The sequence below is a fragment of the Mchenga conophoros genome, linkage group LG10, assembly GCF_057382185.1.
Source record: "Mchenga conophoros isolate Kocher_MC1m ecotype Shallow Benthic linkage group LG10, M_conophoros_male_GT1.1, whole genome shotgun sequence".
NCBI classification, from domain to species: Eukaryota; Metazoa; Chordata; class Actinopteri; order Cichliformes; family Cichlidae; genus Mchenga; species Mchenga conophoros.
Window position 1 is genome coordinate 15220143 of NC_140535.1, and position 19173 is coordinate 15239315.

The following is a 19173-nucleotide window of genomic DNA, read 5'->3' on the forward strand; positions in this document are numbered from 1 at the left end:
CGAAAAACAGGCACTCAACACCCATCAACACAGACTGTGCAATATGGTGCAACTGATAAGACTGTGAGTATTGATCACCTCAAACAGAATGCTGGAACAATCTGCACAAAACATTGTATACGCTTAGGACAAGTTAAACCCTAATGTACTGTAAATAGATATGTACAACTCTATTGAAAATGTAGCAATTATTTCCATTTTCATACTTGTAATCAATACATATTATGTAGCATATATTGTATAAACATAACTTTGTTCACTTGTTTTTTCTAAAAGAATTAAGTACTTTATCTGCTGCAGCCAGTCCATGCATTACTTATAGTTCTACTAATAAACAGTAAGCCCTCTAAAGAAAGGCACAGTCCAACAGTTGTTTATTTCAATTTATGCAAGACTCCCTTTAAGCTGTGTTATTGATTTATTTATGCCCTTTTTCTACATCCATTTTTATTTGTGTACAGATTTCCACAGCCCGTTGTCTTGACATTTTTGAATACTTGCTGCTATCTTGAACTACTGGTGTTGTTCACTCAACTATACAGTGTTACCATGAGAAACATTATTAATATAGTGCTTATTGTGAGATATTTGTTTTGGGTTTATTTTTATTTATTATTTTGGTTTTCTTTCTTTCTTTTGTTTTTCCTTTCTGAAAGCCACGTGAAATGAAGTTCGTACGTTAAAGAGTGAGCCCGTCTGTAATAGTATTAAGGCGCTTGAATGTCTCTTGGTTGTTGTCGTTTTTAATGATAGTAAGCACCAAACTGTACAGTACAGTACACCCAGTGAAAAGAAGACCTATCTAAGTGTTTGAGAGTCACTACTTGGCCTTTTTTGTTTTTAGCTCCACCTGCTCGCGTTTGAGGATCAGAGTCCATTTTCAAGCAAACACAGGCCAGGTTGACGGAAATGGGCAAGTGCAATGCATGCAGAGATTCCTTACACTGAAATGCTCCAATGATTCTTACTATTGTGCCCAATTTTGATTGCTGATACCAAGTAATCACCTTACTATGATTCCTTTTCACAGACTGATATGGAACCCTCGGTATCATTTCCAGAATAGTTTACAGAAGCTGTTGGTTTTGTGTGTCTTCTAAAAACAGTGGCCATTATATGAGTGCCATACTATATTGATATGGTAAGATACGGTGTACCTTGGAAATCACTGTAGTGCTATATTTGCATTGATATTGTCATTGAAAATAAATTTTATATAATGAACTTTACACAACAAACACATGTTGTTTTCATGTTTTCACGCCACATTCTGTTGTGTCTTCGTGCATGTGATAATCCAGTCAGCTCTTTAAGATAACGCATACACGTAATAGCCATTTGACTCAGTAACCCTTGACGTGTCCTTTATCATTTGGATTTAACAGGGATTTCACATTTTAACCTCAGCTATGTGAAAATGAAAGCACACCCTCTTTCAGTTCTAAGGTGTATCAGGACATTTAAATAATCATCTGGTCCTTACAAAGTTCTACAAGTATGTAAAAAGTGTGGACATACTGAGTGTGTCCACACTGCACAGTGTTATTATTTCATTTTTAACAAAATTAAGCTAAAATGTCAATCCAAAGGGAGTATGTGAAAAACTAAGTACTCCCTTACTGTTTTCATACTGATTATGAAGATAAGTAGCAGCCAGCTGCTGCTAATCGGATGCACTTCATTAACTGATCATGATCAAGTGTGAGCTCCTCTGTAAAAGCAGAGGTTTTGGTAGTTTGGAGCATTAAACCACAGGGCCTCTGGAATGACAGAGGCTCTGTGTCCTTTGACAGAGGACTGTCACGGACCGCCAGGGCAGACCGTGTGGAGTGAGTGGAGGACCCAAGAGCAAACAGAGGTGAGGACACAAAACCGGACTTAACAGAAGGCGAGCCTTTATTTAGGGCCGAAAACTTAAGGAACAAGGCAGCAAAGCAACTGAGGGAAAACCTGAACATAGACTGGGAAAACTATGGCTAAACAAAGTACAAACTAGGACTAGTTAAGGCTGGGAAACTATGACAAGGGGTAGGGGAGATAACACAGACGACGTGACACAGACTGTATGAAACACAGAGACTAAATACACATGAGGGATGATCAGGGGAAGTGGATGCACACGGGGAACACAGGTGACACTGATAATCATAACAAGACACGGCAGGAGTGAACGTAACACTGATGGGAGATGGGCAAAGTAAAACAGGAAGTACACAGAGGTTCAAACAGGAGGAGAGAGAGCACGGGGAGAACGCAGACATAACGGGCTGGGGAAAACATAGAATAAAACACAAAGAGAGACGAGGGCTCATAAATACACAGAGGGGCACACAGGGGGTAAGAGTCACGAAGGGAAAACACATAAGGAACAACGTAACAGATCAACCCAGGAAGCATGGCCTAAATAAAGAACAAAATACAAAAATACATGAAAACTAAGAATACTGGGCCCACATGGCCCAGGACCATGACAAGGACATCATTCCAAAGTGGACATATAGGTTTGCACTTCACTGTGCTTAGCAAAACTAAACACAGCAAATCAGCACAAACACCTCATACCAACTGTCAAGCATGGCACTGAACAAGTAATGATTTGGGCAGCTACAGGACCTGGGCACCTTGCAGTTGTCGAGTTGACTCAACTCATCTTTATAACAAAGTATTCTAGAGTCAAATGTGAGGTCATCTATCTGACAGCTAAAGGTTGGCCCAAACTGGATCTCATAACAAGACAATGGTCCTAATCACGGCAATGAATCTAAAGCAAACGAAAAGAACCAAAGTGTTGCAATGGCCCAAATCTAGACATCAGGATGACTAAAATGCTGTGGTGGTACTTTAAGAGAGCGCGCAAACCTCAATGAACTGAAGCAATGTAAAGAACAGCAGTCCAAAGGTGTCCACATGAATGTAAATAACTGATAAAAATCATACAGAAAACAGTTAATTCAAGTTATTGCTGCTAAAGGTGTTTATAATAAACCATAGAATTGTGAATTTTGCTTAGTTTTAAATGCAATACTTCTGCAATATTGCTTAATTTTTGTTAAATAATTAAAGACAATGCGTAATATGTATGTTGTTCAATCTGTGGTTCTATTTGGCTAATTTAAGAACCTCGTAAGCTCCAGATTCTAATAAGTTATACGGAAATATTTAGAACTGAAAGTGGGTGACTGTATATTTTTGATGTGTAAACGATGTTAATAATGTATATATAGGGTTTAATGTAATTTCTATGTTATCCTTTCAAAAAGCCTCATTCTCATTTACTGCTGTTTTTAAAAGGAAAAAAAAAATTCTCCAAGGCTTTCCTGACATAACTTGATTCAAAAATAAATAAAAGCCTGAATGGGACATAAATTAGTCACCTCAAGCGGACAGTGAATTCACCAACAGAGACACTTTACGGTCCATGAGGGATTATTAAAATTATTCTGTTGATTTTTCTTTGGATACGTGACGTCAAGAACCACTTAGCCAATAAAGGGATGCCCTAAGCCACCAAGCGATTTGCTCTGAGGCTTGTCTCTCGTGCATCAGGAGTGAGGATCCCGAGCAGGTGATTGGTCAGGCGGGTGGAGTAGGCGGGAGCTGCTGTGGATCGCGGCATGCGGGAGGAGGGTTAAGGCCTGCGCTGGTGCGTGCGTGTTAGGATGTATGTGTGGAGAGCGGTGTGGCGCTTGTAGAGGGAGGCGGAGGGAGTGCTTTACCGCAGTATCACTACATTTCTGCACCACTCATCAAAACTCTGCGGCATGCAGACAAGAGCTGGGGGGGAGGGCAGTCACTAGGTCTGTTCTGAGTGTGAAACTGCTACCTCTTCTGTTGGCCTACCAGTCCTTCATATAATCTAGGCTACAGCAGTGCTTTTACTTTATTTATTTTCATGCGGGCTCGTTGAGTGTTTAAGTCGACTTCTTTAATGCCGGTCTTCTTCCTGTAGGAGCAGTGATACGGCAGGGCTCTCTCTCTCCTTCTCTCTCCATCCCTCTTGTTCTCTGCTGTCAGGGCAAAGTGCTTCAGCCCGGCGCTCAGTGTCATCAGGCCGCTTTTAGTTGAGCTTTGGAGCAGTTCGTTAGAAAATGGCAAAGGATGGAGACAAAAGCGATTGGAAGGAGTTTCTATGGAACCCGAGGACGAGGGAGTTTCTGGGCAGAACGGCGAGCAGCTGGGGTAAGTGCTGTCCAGCTACGGCAATGCAGCAAACAGGGTCCCCCGGCTCTATAACAGGTCTCTGGCACAGTGGTTTCCCCCCCCTAAAGGTTCGCTAAGATGCTGTAAGAGAGAAATGAGCGTGTGTAACCATGACATGAATTTCGACCCTGCTTGAAGTTAGGCGGTAATTTCCTTCAGATGGATGTCGCTGTCCACTACAGGTTGGTGCTGAAATCTGACTGCGGCACCGCTCCTGTGGAAGCCAGCCGAACCCCCCCACCCCACCCACCCACCCCACCCCAACTCCTGTCTACTTTATTAATTTAATGTATTTTTTCTACAATGCTTTCCCTGCGCATTGCGCCCAGCATAAGGGATGAGGCATTTGGTTTTATTTTACATTTGGATAAACCTGATTACAGCAGCATTGCTGAAAATAAAAAGGCTCCACTTTCTTGTAAAGTGCATGTAATCGATTCTTCTCTTCTGAAGAGTGATTTAGTTATAACTATGACTTTCATTCTGCTGCAGAGAAGACTTTTTCTAGGAAAGCGGCTTACTGAAGTTGTACAGAGATTTGTTTGCATGCCCGTGGCTTCATCAAGTGTGTGTGCAACATGATGTCATTTATTTCCAGGCTTTTCCCCTGAGATGCTGAGCGACGATCAGGTCAAATCCTCTTTTTAATACCGTAGTGTTGCCATATACTGACACATTTTCTGCTATACAAAGACCCTGCAACTAGTTCAAAGATTCATGAGATGACAGGGCGCATATGGCTGTGTTCTAATGACATTGGAGCATGTTTAATCTGGGTAAAGCCGAGGGCTAAATGCTATTTGTATCACCTCCAACTCGACCCCTCCCAGTGTGTGTAAATCAGTAAGGGATTTAATCCTAATCTAATGAGTTCATTGGCTGGAGAGGAAGGTATCAAATTCAGCGTGCTCTGGCAAAGTAAAACATTTTTAGGAACTTGGATTCATTTTCACATTTTCACTGAAGATCTGAGCTCAGAGACTTGAGTTTAGCACTCGAGGCTGAAACTGTGTTAAACGTAGTCTTTACTTTGAGTTTGAATTTTCTGATTAGTTTTCATCAGTGCACATATATTATTCTTTCAGTGTGGGGCTGGGACTCATGGACTGTAGCTTCCTTAACTGGAATCCTCCCACAGTGTACAACTTAATCCAGTCCAATGTGCCCCAGGTGCTTTAAGGTCTGTTGGCCTTTTTAAGCTGCGCTCTCTGAGACTTAGTAATTAGGCTATTTCTGGAGTTAGAGACTACATGTAGGTCTGCTAAACTTGGCTTTTCAGAGTAGCACTTTCTCATTCTCCTAATGCTGTACATACTGTACCATTACTTCCAATGTGCTGGCAACACGGCCTAATCTACTCGTGATACAGTTTCTTACGGCTTGCACTGAAGAGGGGTTTAAATGCAGGTTTCCAGTCTCTTTAAGGCATTAATGTGTTTCTGCAGCACAATGCACATTCAAAGCATTAGATCAAAGACTTCTTTGAGGATGAGACGCAAAACACTTCCTTTTGTGTTCTGCTTTCTGTAAAGAGCTGTAATGATATGGAAATAACCTTGATAAAGGAGAGCAGTGCTGCAGGTTTGTTGTTACACATGCCACAAGCTGACACAGTGAAACATGGTCAGACAACTAGCTTGACTAATGAAGTGTTCTGGACCTCCCACTTCCAGAAACAAAGTCCACACTGCAACACAGGAAAAGAACCTCAAAGGGCCTCATGGTGACCAGAATCACGGTGCTCTTTGTTACTTTAACATTGTGTACGAGATAATTAGCAGTGTTTGCCGGTGAAAGAGCCACAGCTCAGAGCTATCCACGCTCTCGCCAGACCTTTTCATTTTTATTTCAGAGGTGCGTTTGATCAGCAAGTTGCAAAGCGATTAAACAGCATGTCCTCCCAATTAATTGTGAGAGAAAAAAGGGACACCTCCTGCCATTATTACCGAAGAAAGAACAGGGTAGTGGACCATCCGAGCCTGTCCTTTTGTTCTTTTCTTTCAATCACCGTCTGCATACAAAACCAGTGCGAAACAGAGACGCCTCACTGTCCATCATCAGCATGACTGAGAGGGCAGGCTGTAAACCCAACACCCTGTTTGCCAGGGGGGGGAAGCCACCTTGCCTGCACGCTTGATCCCGTCTGGATGTGCGCACATTCATTCTCCCCCTGGGTGGTGTCATATTTGTGGTTAGCACAAAAATCCCCCCACCCCCTTGACGACAGAGACAAACACTTTGCCACTTTTGTTGGATCGTAGCGTCTCTCTTGCTGCGTTGCCTCCAGCATAGTTCATGGTCTGTGTATAATTAATAACTGAGCTTGTGTCTTTTCTGTGGTGTAGATGGGATGCTCATTGTCATCCCACTAAGGGATTCGTTTTTATTAGATTCTAAAACTTCAGGTACAGTCAGGCAAAAAATGCACACACAAGCTGTGCACACAAGCTGTAAATCATCAAGATACCCCTCTGCGATTGCCACCCCCCCTCCATCTCCCCTTGACATTTTGCCAGTCTGGCAGCGCAGGGAGACAAATGCGATGCTGAGCCTGCTGACTGAGGGAGTGAGCGCCACGCTGGGGGCCATCCAGCAGAGGTGCAGGGTCAAGGCACTCAGCTGCCTCCCAACAATGGCCTCAGGTGTCGATGCTTGAAATGTGGGATGCGTCACATACATGTTCTGTATGTGGATAGGAAGCAAACAGCTGCTTCAAATGTATCTGATGGTTCCAAGTTAGAAAGATCGCCTCAGAAATGGTTTATGAATTTGTTGATCTCACAAAATAACAATGAAAAGATGCCAAGTTAGGATCTCCATCTGAAATCTCAGTATTTTCGTCACAACAATGACAAAGTAAAGCATTAAAAACAAACTCTTCTTTATATCAAATGTAATTATCATTATCAATTTGCTCGTACACAGTTATTAATAAACCTAGTCCCCTGACTCTGTGGCTCAGTCTCCGGGGCATCCTTATTTTCTCTCTCCTGGTGTTGCCTTCTGTCATTCTTCCTTCCTTTCTGTGGACAGGACATATAATGAAGTTGGTCGTCAGCCACGAACTCCTGCGTGGTTAGGTTCACTTTGTGTCATACTTATTTTTCAGTCCATGCAAAAACACAAAGAATTTAAGGATTAATGTGCAGCTTGTGTTTTGAGTTTATGTTGATAAAATAACATAAAAACCTGCAGTGGGCAGAAACATGGAAGGAAAAGCTCTGCCTGATCTGTACTAAGCACCTTCCACTGTACAGCCACTGGCATGTGTGCTAAAATGAGTCAGTATTGAGTTATGGCTTCACATATGATTCAAACCCTGCTCGCCCTGGTGGATGTCTTCTGCTTCACGCATTGCACCACCGCTTCTTATATCCTACATGCACTTTGTGCTTTTTATGCTACCCTATAGTGCTTCCCTGTTATTCTTTTTAAAAGACCCATGATTGGACACCATCTCCTATTGTGGTCTAGATGATCTAAAGCCTTAAAATAGAGCCCTGGGGAGACTCTAGTTCTCTCTCAGACCACTTGCATTAGTTGCATTACAGTGAAAATGTGTTGCCTCCAGTTATTTTAACTTTAAACGATGATATTTTAAGCATTGCATCTAAAGGATGATTTCTTTCATGTGAGTGAGAGAGAAACAGAGGCAGATGTTGCAGATGCAGTGAAGCAATGTAACGAGGATTAACTGAAATCCCGTAGACATGTTTGGTTAGAGATTACGTAATAGACATGAACTACTCATCAATTCAGTATTTGTTCTCATTAAGGGTTTGTGTGCTGCAATTATAATGAAATGGACTTTGCTGACTTGCAGATGTTAGTCTAATGGACTTTATGCATAATTCATAGATGTGCTGTGGTGTACAGCAGACTAAATAATGTAATCATAGCAAAAAAAAAAAGGATTAAAGGTTATTGGGGTTTTTTGCACAGTGTATCAAACATACATTTTCCATGCAATAAACACATAAACACAAATTATATTATCTTATATGTAGCCATTTATAGATGAAAATGTCTCAGTGATATCAATTTTGGGGCATATGATCAGATTATCTTTCTACAACATCAACTGACCAAATCTGATGATGAAGAAATAGTTTTTACACATTTTTCCAGTTGGGGAAGATGCTGTTTTGTAATATTTTAATATTCCATTTTTGTTACTATTGCTTATATTAATATGGCTCTATTTTCTCATTGTCTGCAGGCCTTATTTTTCTCTTCTATTTAATTTTCTACACCTGCCTCGCTGGCATGTTTGCTCTCACCATGTATGTCATGCTGCAGACCCTGGACGAACACAGACCAACCTGGCAAGACAGGCTCTCCACACCAGGTGCAGAAACTATAGATACAAGCTGCATGAACACAGATCATGGTCTGTGCACTGTGTCATGTACTCCCTGCTGTCTCTCTTGTCACTCTCAGGCTTGGTGATTAGACCTCGGGCAGATGACACCTTTGAAATAGTCTATACTAAAGAGGACACTGAGAGCTGGGACCTGTATGCCCAGACATTGGACAAATTCCTTCAACGTAAGTTTGGCTCTTGCCCTCTAAGACAGAATGTTATGACATACACAGATAATCTCTTTATAGTTAGCTGACAGGAGATCGTCTTGTACTGGGATCTTAGTTGATTATAAAGACAATTTCACCCCACACACACTCTCCTATTTTCCCTGCAGCCTACAATGATTCCCTCCAAGCCCAGAAAAATCACGAGTGCGCCCCAGACAAGTACTTCATCCAGGAGGACAGCGGTGAGGTGAAGAACAACCCGAAACGATCCTGTCAGTTCAACCGCACAGTCCTCCAGAGCTGCTCTGGAATCGATGACCGTTACTATGGATACCGAGAAGGCCAGCCATGCATCATCATCAAGCTGAATCGGGTATGAAAGGAAAAGAGAGGGGAGTGAAAGGGACTGGTGTTGCTAGGAGACATGGAGTGACTGAGACAACCAAACTGGTTGGAAATGATAAAAAGAAAAAAGTCACTATCATAATTAAACTGATTGGTTTTTGCATTTATCATCATTCACTTATGTTATATCGCCTAAAAATGAACAAAAAACGGTTTTCTTTATTTTCTCATCAGGTGATTGGTTTGCTGCCAGGAAAGGATAACCAGGCTCCGTATGTCACCTGTGCTGCAAAGGTAATCCCTTTTTGTCTTTCACAATCAGAGGCTTGACACAACAGTTTTATTCATAGCTATTGTGCCTCACGTCATCTGCAGTATTCCACCTGTCGTTTACCTCCATCTTCCTTTCTTAGCTATCATGAATTTCTTTTCAGGCTGTCTTGTCAGTCAAGCCAGTTGTTTTTATCGCTGCCCTTTTCTTTTCTCCATTGTGTTCCATTAATTTGTTCACTCGCAGAAATACAGAGTTGGCAAAGATCAATGGGTAAGAAAAAGTCCAGGACCCATGTTTGGTACAGTTTAGATCAGAGGTGTCAAACAAAAAGCCTTTGGGCAAGAAGAGGTCTGCCAAAGGGCCCAGTTTCACCCACTGGGTGGTTTTACAAAGTGTGTAAAAATTGTGAGAGTATGATTAGTATTTTTGCACTTTTTACTATATTTAGGATTATATCTTGAGACATATCTGTCTTCATATGACTTAGTCTGCTATATCACACTGACATAAAGTAGTTTAGTAATTTGTACGATTTATGATGCGCGTGTTTGTAATAACAAAGTTGCTGAATGTAGAAAAAAATATTGTTGAAATTGGCTTTAAAAATGTTATTTACATAGGATTCTACTTAACAGGTTATCTTAGTCACTATAAAATTTGACGCTGCGTTACCTTTCTCAGAGTTTGACTCCCCTGGTTTAGATAATATTTCTATATGATATATCTGTAGCAGTCGATCACATTGTTGTTTTGTATTTGCATTTTAGAACTAGATGGTAGATATGTAGGAGAAAGAAATTTAGAGAAAAGTAGACAAATAAAGCTCACCTCCACCTTATAAAGTGGAGATTATAGCTATATAACTGATGAAGCCGTTTCACCCCCTCAGAAAGATGACGCTGATAAAATTGGAGAGTTGATTTACTTTCCTCCAAATGGCACAATCAACCCTATGTACTTCCCTTACTACGGCAAGAAAGCGCAGGTAAGAATGTGGTTTAAATTAAAATATAATGTGCTGTAAACACGATAGCAGTAACTGTTAATAATTAATGTGTGTTTGTTTACAATTGCGCACACAGACCACAGAGTTAAACCTACTGGGTCCGCAGGTTTACGACGTCTTTGTTGACTGTTTTTGCAGGTGAACTACTCTCAGCCCTTGGTTGCAGTCAAGTTCCTCAACATTACTCACAATGAAGACGTGAACATTGAGTGCAAGATCAACGCCGAAAACATTCCCGTTGGAGGTGAAAGGGACAAGTTTGCTGGGCGAGTGTCTTTCAAGCTGAGGATCAACAGTAAAAACTAGGTTTACCCCCCTTCCTCCAACCCCACCCTAACCCCCACCCCCACCAGCCTCATCCCCCAAAACATACTGTCTTCATTCTCAGCAACACTGCACATGCACAGAAAACAAAAATCACAGTATTCACACCCTTTTTAGGATTTGTTTACACCCCCAACCCTTTCCAACCTCACCCCCACCCTCCACCCCACACCTCTCCACAGATTTTTGTGGGAAATTCTTTGTCAGGTCACGTGGCGAGACGAGGTGAGAACCAAAAGGGTGCTAATCCTGTCATTATTTCTGTGAGCATTCACACACAGGTTATTTTCCATCAGTTAGTTTGAGGTGATGTCTATTTATACTGCATGACAAACTAGGGGGCTATAAAGGACGTGGACGTGTGTTTGCAGAGTTTGCAAGGATCAGCAACTTTACCACTGTACTGCTGCTCCCCACCCCCCGCCAACCCGCTGCCTCCTCATAGAGTATCCCTCTAGATATGAAGATCCACAAATTACAATACCGAGCGTGTATATCTACAGTATTTATACAGCATAATAATAGTAATCTTACATCAGTGCGTCTATTTTGTTGCACTTTAAAAGAATATTCCAACAAACAGGATTGATGCAGAGATGATGCCATTTGCATGTGCTTATTGTCTTAGTATGCTACAAAGGCAGGAGGCTCCTGTGTCCCACCTCTCGGCTGCTTACATCTGTAATAAGTTCAGCGACTGACCACCAGGAGGGACCACACCGTAATCTTTAAACCTGTGTTTTTTAAAAAAAAATGTGATACAGTAAGATGACCCCCCGCCCCCAAAAAAAGAAGAACATGAGGTACACATTACAGGTAAAGAGGAGTAAAGAGTGCAGGAGATCGTGTGTTTTAGTTCATACTGTAGGTCGGGAAGTTGCATGCAATGTGCAATATTCATTAAGTGGCATGCATTATGAATGCCCGTATCCATTCATCAGATGACTTCTATTAAATAGTAATCATTTTGGATCATTTGATATTCACTCTCATTGTGAATGAGTAGCTTGTGAAACAGATGATATATATATATTTATATATGGGGGGGGGTCATATAACACCTGAATTCTCAGTCGGTTACGGGGTAAACTGAACTCTAGCTTTGTGGATCCTGGACTGCAGTCCAATAAGATACCTGAATATCATGTGAAAATGACAAAATCGACCTCTGTTCTGCACGAGCACACAAACACACACAGACAAAATTCAATATCGCATTTTATTCCCAAAGTCAAACCTAGAATTTCTTGCGTTTCAGTTTTTAATATTAATATTCAATCGATGTTTAGAGGAGCTGTATTATTGAGTGTATTGCATCTATTTCACTTGTATCAGAAATAGATGCCATTGTAAAAAAAAAATGGTATTGTTTTGCACAGAAAGTGCGCTTTTATTCTTTTCTTTTTTTGTGAAGCTGACTTGAGTTTATTAATGCATTTCCAGTTTTGAAGGAAGTTGTTTGTTTTTTGTGTTTTGTTTTTTTGGGTAGTTTTCTTTTTTCTCATTCATTCTCATTTTCGTCACCTAAAGGATGCATCTGAGATACGAAAATGTACACTTTACCTCTTATTTTAAAAGACAGTCGTTACTTTATTATTTTGAATGTTAGTTCAGTTTTGATTTGTAGGGCTGTAGCAAATTAAAAACAACATGAAGATTTACTCCATTGACCACAGAAGAAAGATATTTTTTTGTTAATTTGGTTCGATGTTGTTGTGTTCCCCGGTATTGTATGAATCATACTGAAGGAAAACCCATACTGATAACAAGACAATCAGTTTCAGCCTCTAAAAAAGTCAGACATGTTCCTGAGTTTAGTGCTTGAGCTGTTTACTAAGCATCCCTTAAATTATTGGCTTGAGAAATCTGTGGAGTCACACTTTTAAACTCAGGCACGTTACCTCTGCACAGCTCCAAAACTGTTAGATCAGTTAGACTGTGATCCTGCCATGTCACTGCAGCAAATATAGAACACGAGCATCTGTTCGCTCACATTAAGGTCTGGCTGATTATTAATTTGTTTTGGAAGGCTGTGTGTTTCTCTGTATGCCTGCAAATATCTTGCAGTGGTTTAAATAAGACTGCATCATCTGACAGAGAATGAAGGCAAGCCCATTAGATCCAAGGTGATTATCTGATCTATATTTGAAAGGTCATTTATAATGGATGATCAGCTCTAACAGTAATTTTTCATGAGTCCGCCACCCAGTTTGCATGCATTTCTCCTCTTGCAACACTTACTTAATTTCAATGTAATCTCTTAATCTGGTCAGCTAATCCAGAGCAGGCACGCTGAACTTCTTTACCCCGCTCTGTTGCTCCTCCTCCTCGTGTCAGGCGGCCGGTTCAAGGTTTATTCATTTCTCATTTTGCTCACCACATTCACATTACACTTTGTTTAGTTTGAATCACATCACAACAAATAAAAGTGTTCCGCTTCACTGGCTAATCGGACACTCTTGTTTCACTCACGCATGTGAAGATGATTTCTTCAACCAAAGATCTACATGACAGTTAAAATTGAATTTCCACTTGTCTGACACATCCTCAGCAGTAGATCTGAGTAAGGATCCCATGCAGAGATACTGTAGGATCCAACTGGAGGGCTAAATACCCTGTGATAATAAAAAGGCCTCCTCTTATATAATAATAATACGCACAAAGGAACATGGTTCACCACGACATAACAGTGCCTCCTGGTGGACAGACAGTGTTGCTCCCCCAGTGTCACAGAATGTTATTTCTTGTTATCTCCATTTATCTGCTTTTTTTCCAGTGATAATTTGGAAATGTCTTTGAAAAGCAATATATTTATTTCTTGTGTGGCTATATGAATATTTACAGGAAAGGTTGTAACACAATCAGAGCGACGTGCATCAGAAACAGTAAGGAACAAAAGGGAAAGACTGCATATATGCCAGTGTGTGTTATTATGATGATGGAACCATTAAAAAAAAAGAATTGTTTTGTTTATAAAAGAGTATTTTGTTGTAAAGATGAGAGAATGCATTAGCCTGGAATATATCATGTGATAGGACGTACTAGATAGATTTTCAGAATAGTATTCAAGGAAACTTGAATAGATATGGATTTGAGTTGTTTTTTTTTTTCTTTGAATGTTTTTGTCATTTGAGTTTGTTTTACTGTTTTAAAACAAACCTATAATCAAAGCTTTCTGTCAGAGTTCTGACAACACTTTATCCACTGCAAAGGTTGGAGAAAGCCAACTGTTGGCTTTTAAGTAGAGATAACTACATGAATAAGTAAAAAACAATCTCATTGCCCCTTAATGTTCAACTGTATTACTGCTTAAGACTGGTATTATAAGCCAACAAGAAGGAAATTCAGTGAATTTGTTCAAACACTCTCTCCCTAACAGATGATAAATATTCTGGATCTTTGTTTTCTGCTCTAACTGTATGTATATTTTTGCTCATGTTTACTGCAAACCAAGATAGAGAAATGAATAAATGTTATTTAAGGGAACTCAAACTTCCTTTCGTGCCTGCTTCTCAGTCATCTTTCTGCTACTCTTTGCCAGTTTCATGGGCGGAGGGATTGATGTATTACTCATGATCAGGCATGTTCTAGAAACTAGGTGGAATAGCAGTGACCAACGTGTAGTTAAATATAGCATCACTTTCACAGTTGACAATAAAACAAGCCAGCTAGTGTTAAAAGTAGTTTTCGGATGAATGTAACTAATGAAACTAATATAATCTCATTCTCCATAATCCTCACAGGTAACCATATATTACTGTTTAAAACAGTAATATATGGTATATATAATATATGATGATTATATACAAAATAAACTTGATTTTCACAAAATGATTATGCCATCCATGTCACAGGTCACTTTGACTGTAGACAGGAGAAAAATGTGGATGCTTTATAAGTTGTACTTTCCCCCCCCTGTGGCAGTTGCTTTAAATAGTCTGCCACCAAGTGGTTGACAGGATTAAAGGTGAAGTGTACTTCCGCTTCCTGACCTTTACCCAGCTCCTGTCTCCTCTGCACTCCGTGACTTTAACCCCATTTTCTCCACCGTTGCCCACTCAGAAAGAAAGCGTTTCATAAAAATGGAGCCAGCGTTGGAGGTACTGCTGGGTTTAAAACAGTCTAATCAACACCAGCAGTGCAGATGAGTCATACACATGCTATTCTCTCTGTTACACGTGTACTCTGTAATATAATACGGAATATTCTTTGATATTATAACAGTAATACCAAACGTATTCGGACAGGAAAAGCCTTTGCATTTGGATTCAGACAAAAAGTGCAGAGTGTGTATAGGTAAGAGTGCCACATAGACCAGATTATATTCACTGTGATGTGACTTCTAGCAGGGCACTGGAACCTCTACTGGTTGGTTGGTGCACAACATAAAGAACATTTTATTGCCAGTTAAATGTTTTTCCATTGCTGGATCACACGATGAGTAGAAATAATCAAATGGATTGTCTTCTCTTTTTTTTTTAATTAATCATTAACATGATACAAAAAAATGACATAGATGTAAAAATAACAAAGCCATACTCTACACACAGCATCACTGTGAAGCAGTAACTTTCTAATCCATTTGGTCGCGTGGAGATTTCAGACCAACACGATAGTTACGAGGTAATTTACCAGAGGAATAACACTGAAAAGGGGCAGTTCTTTTTAATATAGCAATTACCAATTGTCAATTTTAGTTACACATGCGCTATTTAAAAAAATCAATTATACTTTTGTAAATAATGCACAGTCTAAACCATAATCATCAGCAACAAAGTTTGAGATAGTACCCCATAAAATCTGATGAGAAACATCAAAGTAAAGCTGAATGTCACATGTTGATTGTTGACTCAGCACTTTGGTCCGTAGAAGAAAAAAAAAAAAGCGGAGTTCTGGGTGAAAAACAAGTCAATTCTTGCATCGTAGAAAAGCTTGCATCTTATTTGTATCTAAATCCAATATATGACGCCAAGGATACAGAGCAGAAGCACAACCCAAAGACGGGTAAAACAGCAGCAGTGCCCCTGTGTCCAGTCTGATTATCTCATTTTTTATGGCAAGTCCAGCATGCCATGTTCCTCCAGAGCTTTCTGTGTCCGGTCATAAACCTCTCCGATGGCCCGAGACACCCTGTGCAGCACTTTGCTCATCTCCTCCTGGTTCTGCACGCACACCAGCCTGAAAAAGAAACCCCGCTCTGGCAGGGCAATGAAGGCCAGCTCGGCGGCCTTGCGGACGTACCATGTATGGTGTTGAGCGAGGGTGCTCTTGTAGGCCTCACGACACAGGTCAGAGGGACTCCTGAGCCGTCCCTCCACTGGTGTCTCAGCCAGCTTCTCCAGGAAGAGCTTCAGCCAAAGCAGAGCGCGATGCAGGCGCAGTAGAGTCCGGCATCCAGAGTCTGTCTGGTGGTGGAAACTCACCAGGCCTTGATTCAGCTCCACCAAGATCATAGAGCGCACAGAGTGATAAGCACTGGTGTGCACCGACGCCTTATTCTTTGTCCCACCACCCTGTGAGTTTACAGAGTTTATGGAATGTAGATCCGGGCCTACCTCTGCTTCAGGGTTCCCGTCTGCCGTCAGGGCCAGCTGGCGAATTATAGAAGTCTTACTTTCTATCTCTTTAGATATCAGTCCCACCATTGGCCCCAGAGAGTCCATGAAACTAGAAGAGTAACACAGAACAGGATAAAGCAGCTTACAGATTTCAGATAATCAGCAAACAACAAATAACTTTTCTTCCTGATGGCCGTAAACAAATCTTTATCTGAAAATCCTACTTGACAAGCTCGTCCCAGCTGGACAGATATGGCTGCAGCAGCACATCAGAGTTGTGAGTTGGGGCATCCAGCAGGTGGGAGAGCAGAAGTGACACCTGGAAGGTCTGACCGGGGCACAGCTCAAGCTGGCTCTCAGCTCCATCGCCCACACTGCTGTTGGACAGCTGGTGAAGCTAATGGTGGGGGGGATGGGCAGTGCATGAATGTGGGTGCAATCGGCAGGGGACAAAGGAAGAAAGAAAGCACGACATTTGTTTTAAAAAAAAACAAAGAAATCCACTTCATAGTCTGCAAGCAATCTAATATCAGATTCAGGAGGTACTCTTACCTTATTTAACTGATTATAACCTTTTACACAAGAATCCCAGTGGTAATCCAACCCCCCCTCTGAAGTGGACCATTGAAAAGAGAAAAAAGACCAAGGGTTACAGTTAGTTTTGGTTCACAGAGCAATATTGATATTGTTATCATTTAATCTTTCAGATAGTCACACAGCTTTAGCTTGGTTTATCTTTGCGTGTCGACAAACCCGTGAACTAAATAACGGTCTCTTAATGGCTCATGCTATTTTCAGCTAGTGTTTGTCTGCAGTTTCATGGTGAGCTACTACAATATGGTCGAGCTTTCAGTGCTTTCTTTTAAAAAAAAAAGAAAGAAGAAGAAGCAAAGTTGTGAGAGTGAACTAAAAGGATAAACCAATGAGCTGAAACCCACTTCGCAGCTGTAAGAGGAGCTGCTGGTGCAGGTAGTGGTATTATGTAGGTTCATTAAACAATCCTTCTCACGCTGTCACTGTTTAAAATATTTTCTATTGTTATTGATATTTTGATTATAGCTGGCTGAAATGTAACATTCATGAAGCACCGTTATCTAACAGTTTTGTTATCTCATGGAAATGATTGTAAGAAGGTGTCCTTGTATCCTGTATTACGTCATATTGTATATCTCTGTATGTAAAGACCAACTTATCTACCTGCCTATCATCTTAACTGATGTGCAAGTTGCTAATGAAAGTTTGGCACTGTTCAGTTTATTTACAACAAGACCCTTACAGACACATTGTTGCCAGTGACAGTGGCAACAGCTGTGTTGAGCATGCTGAGTGCTGCGGAGTGTTTGGTGTTTTTTAAGGGAGCTGTGAGGTTACTGCAAATCACAGAATCAGCAGCAGAAACATTCACAGGTTCATCCTCCAAACTGACCCATAAACATTCAGGTTATCGAGCTTCTGGTCAAAATACTGAAAACTAGCAAACAAGCAAATGAGTTCAGATTAAACACAGCACAGATTTACCTGCAACAGCAGAAATAACTCGACTATGAATTATTGTAAATGGTCTCCATCCTGACTATAAAAACGCAGAAGTGACATTTCATGCTTTCAACTAAAAACCGGGGCCAATATTCTGAATTATAAATACAAACTAGACAAAGACAGATCACATGGACTGAGTTTGAACATTTTTTAGAAAGATCAGTAAGTGGCTCCTTAGCCCTTTAAAAGGTCACAGTGGAGCCACTTACTGATTTCCTTTGACAATGAATCACTTTTACTTCTTTTTAATGAGGCAAAACGCAGTGACATTTTTAAGGCTTACAGATTATTCTTGGAGGGTTACTTACATAACCCTTCAAGAATCTTTACCAGTAAAAGATTATTTGTGAAGTAGCTTATTTGAAAAATAAGGGTAACTATTTCATTACCGTAAATAAATGTGTAATATTAAATGTATTTTGTACATCAAGGCTGCTTGGTATCATGTGACATTGTTGATCCGGAACAAACAACACACTGATTGTTTAGACTAAGTAGTACAGCATGAGAATCAAAGACACACGCTCGCACCCACACAGAGAGAAACTCACGTAGCCACAGCGAGCCAAGGAACAGCAGCAGGATAAGGATAGCTGCAGCAGCCTTGCTCTTTACACCCATACTGAAGTCCAGTGTGGGGCCGTCCAGTCTGCCTCTTGTCCCTTTTTCTTTCCTTTATCTTTTAATTCCTCTGTTTCACATGAGTTCTGGTCCCCTGGCACTGGCTGTCACTGAAATTACTTTCTCCCAGACCACTGCCTCTGACCCCCCCACCCTCCTCTCCAATCCTTCATACTCCTCCCCAAAACCTCAAACAAAACCTCCTGTCCACCACTATGGCCCCTATTAATCTTTAACTCTATTCTTGCTCTATTTTGAAACTGCCCTTTTCCCTCGTCACCTCCTCAAGCCCGAGGTTGCGGTTTCTATCCAGCTTTTTCTGCGACTTTGTTTAAAATCTGTGTGGCTTCCCGTGCTGCCTTTGTGATTTCAGAGCTGCCTGTCTCTCGCGTTGCTCAACCCCAGGGTCCAGAGATCAGCTGAGTGTGGCCAGTAGCTGATAAAGCAGAGCCAACACAGGGTGTCCTCCTGTAACCTCCCGCTATATGTGCACTATATTCCTGGTCAGCTTGAGGAAACACTTGCTCCCTTGCCTCTCCTCCCATGACCACCACTTTCCCTCCTCCCTCTTCTCTCCTTTCGCTCTCTCTATCACTAATTCATACACTCCATGACAGTATATCAATCATTAGGCAGTGTGTTAAAGTCACGATGACCAAGGGTTTGTATTTAATTTTGGTGGCTACACAGACAGACATGTTAATAAATAATAATCCAAACTTGCACTGGTCGAGATGCCAAAAGGAACAAAGATTTCCACACATGAAACTCTA

At 41.0% G+C, this 19173-nt stretch overlaps 2 protein-coding genes across 4 annotated transcripts; one reads left to right on the forward strand and one right to left on the reverse strand.

Moving 5' to 3' along the window:
* Nucleotides 1-3670: 3670 nt before the first annotated feature.
* atp1b2b (ATPase Na+/K+ transporting subunit beta 2b) lies at nt 3671-14174 on the forward strand. 3 transcript variants are annotated; one of them, XM_085288731.1, is made up of 9 exons: nt 3671-4179; nt 4799-4830; nt 8420-8548; nt 8641-8748; nt 8901-9106; nt 9313-9372; nt 9596-9622; nt 10242-10337; nt 10497-14174. In XM_085288731.1, exons 3-9 carry the CDS (start codon nt 8467-8469, stop codon nt 10662-10664), a joined length of 747 nt encoding a protein of 248 aa, XP_085144857.1. In that variant the 5' UTR covers nt 3671-4179; nt 4799-4830; nt 8420-8466; the 3' UTR covers nt 10665-14174. The 3 variants fall into 3 exon arrangements, with proteins under 3 accessions (XP_085144857.1, XP_085144854.1, XP_085144856.1); XM_085288728.1 differs by lacking the exon at nt 4799-4830 and having other exon boundaries at nt 3674-4179; XM_085288730.1 differs by lacking the exons at nt 4799-4830; nt 9596-9622 and having other exon boundaries at nt 3674-4179.
* Nucleotides 14175-15140: 966 nt separating this feature from the next.
* gltpd2b (glycolipid transfer protein domain containing 2b) lies at nt 15141-18553 on the reverse strand. Its single transcript, XM_085288732.1, has 4 exons — nt 18331-18553; nt 16793-16851; nt 16465-16637; nt 15141-16349 (listed from the first exon to the last, which is right to left on the reverse strand). Exons 1-4 carry the CDS (start codon nt 18398-18400, stop codon nt 15734-15736), a joined length of 918 nt encoding a protein of 305 aa, XP_085144858.1. The 5' UTR covers nt 18401-18553; the 3' UTR covers nt 15141-15733.
* Nucleotides 18554-19173: the final 620 nt, after the last annotated feature.

What these genes read in the sequence shown, in the direction of transcription:
- atp1b2b (XM_085288728.1), top strand. Translation starts at nt 4,089, where the DNA reads ATGGCAAAGGATGGAGACAAAAGCGATTGGAAGGAGTTTCTATGGAAC. An exon ending in ATGTCACCTGTGCTGCAAAG is followed by an intron (nt 9,373 to 9,595) that starts GTAATCCCTTTT and finishes GTTCACTCGCAG; the next exon opens with AAATACAGAGTTGGCAAAGA. An exon ending in GAGTTGGCAAAGATCAATGG is followed by an intron (nt 9,623 to 10,241) that starts GTAAGAAAAAGT and finishes TCACCCCCTCAG; the next exon opens with AAAGATGACGCTGATAAAAT.
- gltpd2b (XM_085288732.1), bottom strand. Translation starts at nt 18,400, where the DNA reads ATGGGTGTAAAGAGCAAGGCTGCTGCAGCTATCCTTATCCTGCTGCTG. An exon ending in CCTTGGCTCGCTGTGGCTAC is followed by an intron (nt 16,852 to 18,330) that starts GTGAGTTTCTCT and finishes GGTCCACTTCAG; the next exon opens with AGGGGGGGTTGGATTACCAC. An exon ending in GTTATAATCAGTTAAATAAG is followed by an intron (nt 16,638 to 16,792) that starts GTAAGAGTACCT and finishes CCCCACCATTAG; the next exon opens with CTTCACCAGCTGTCCAACAG.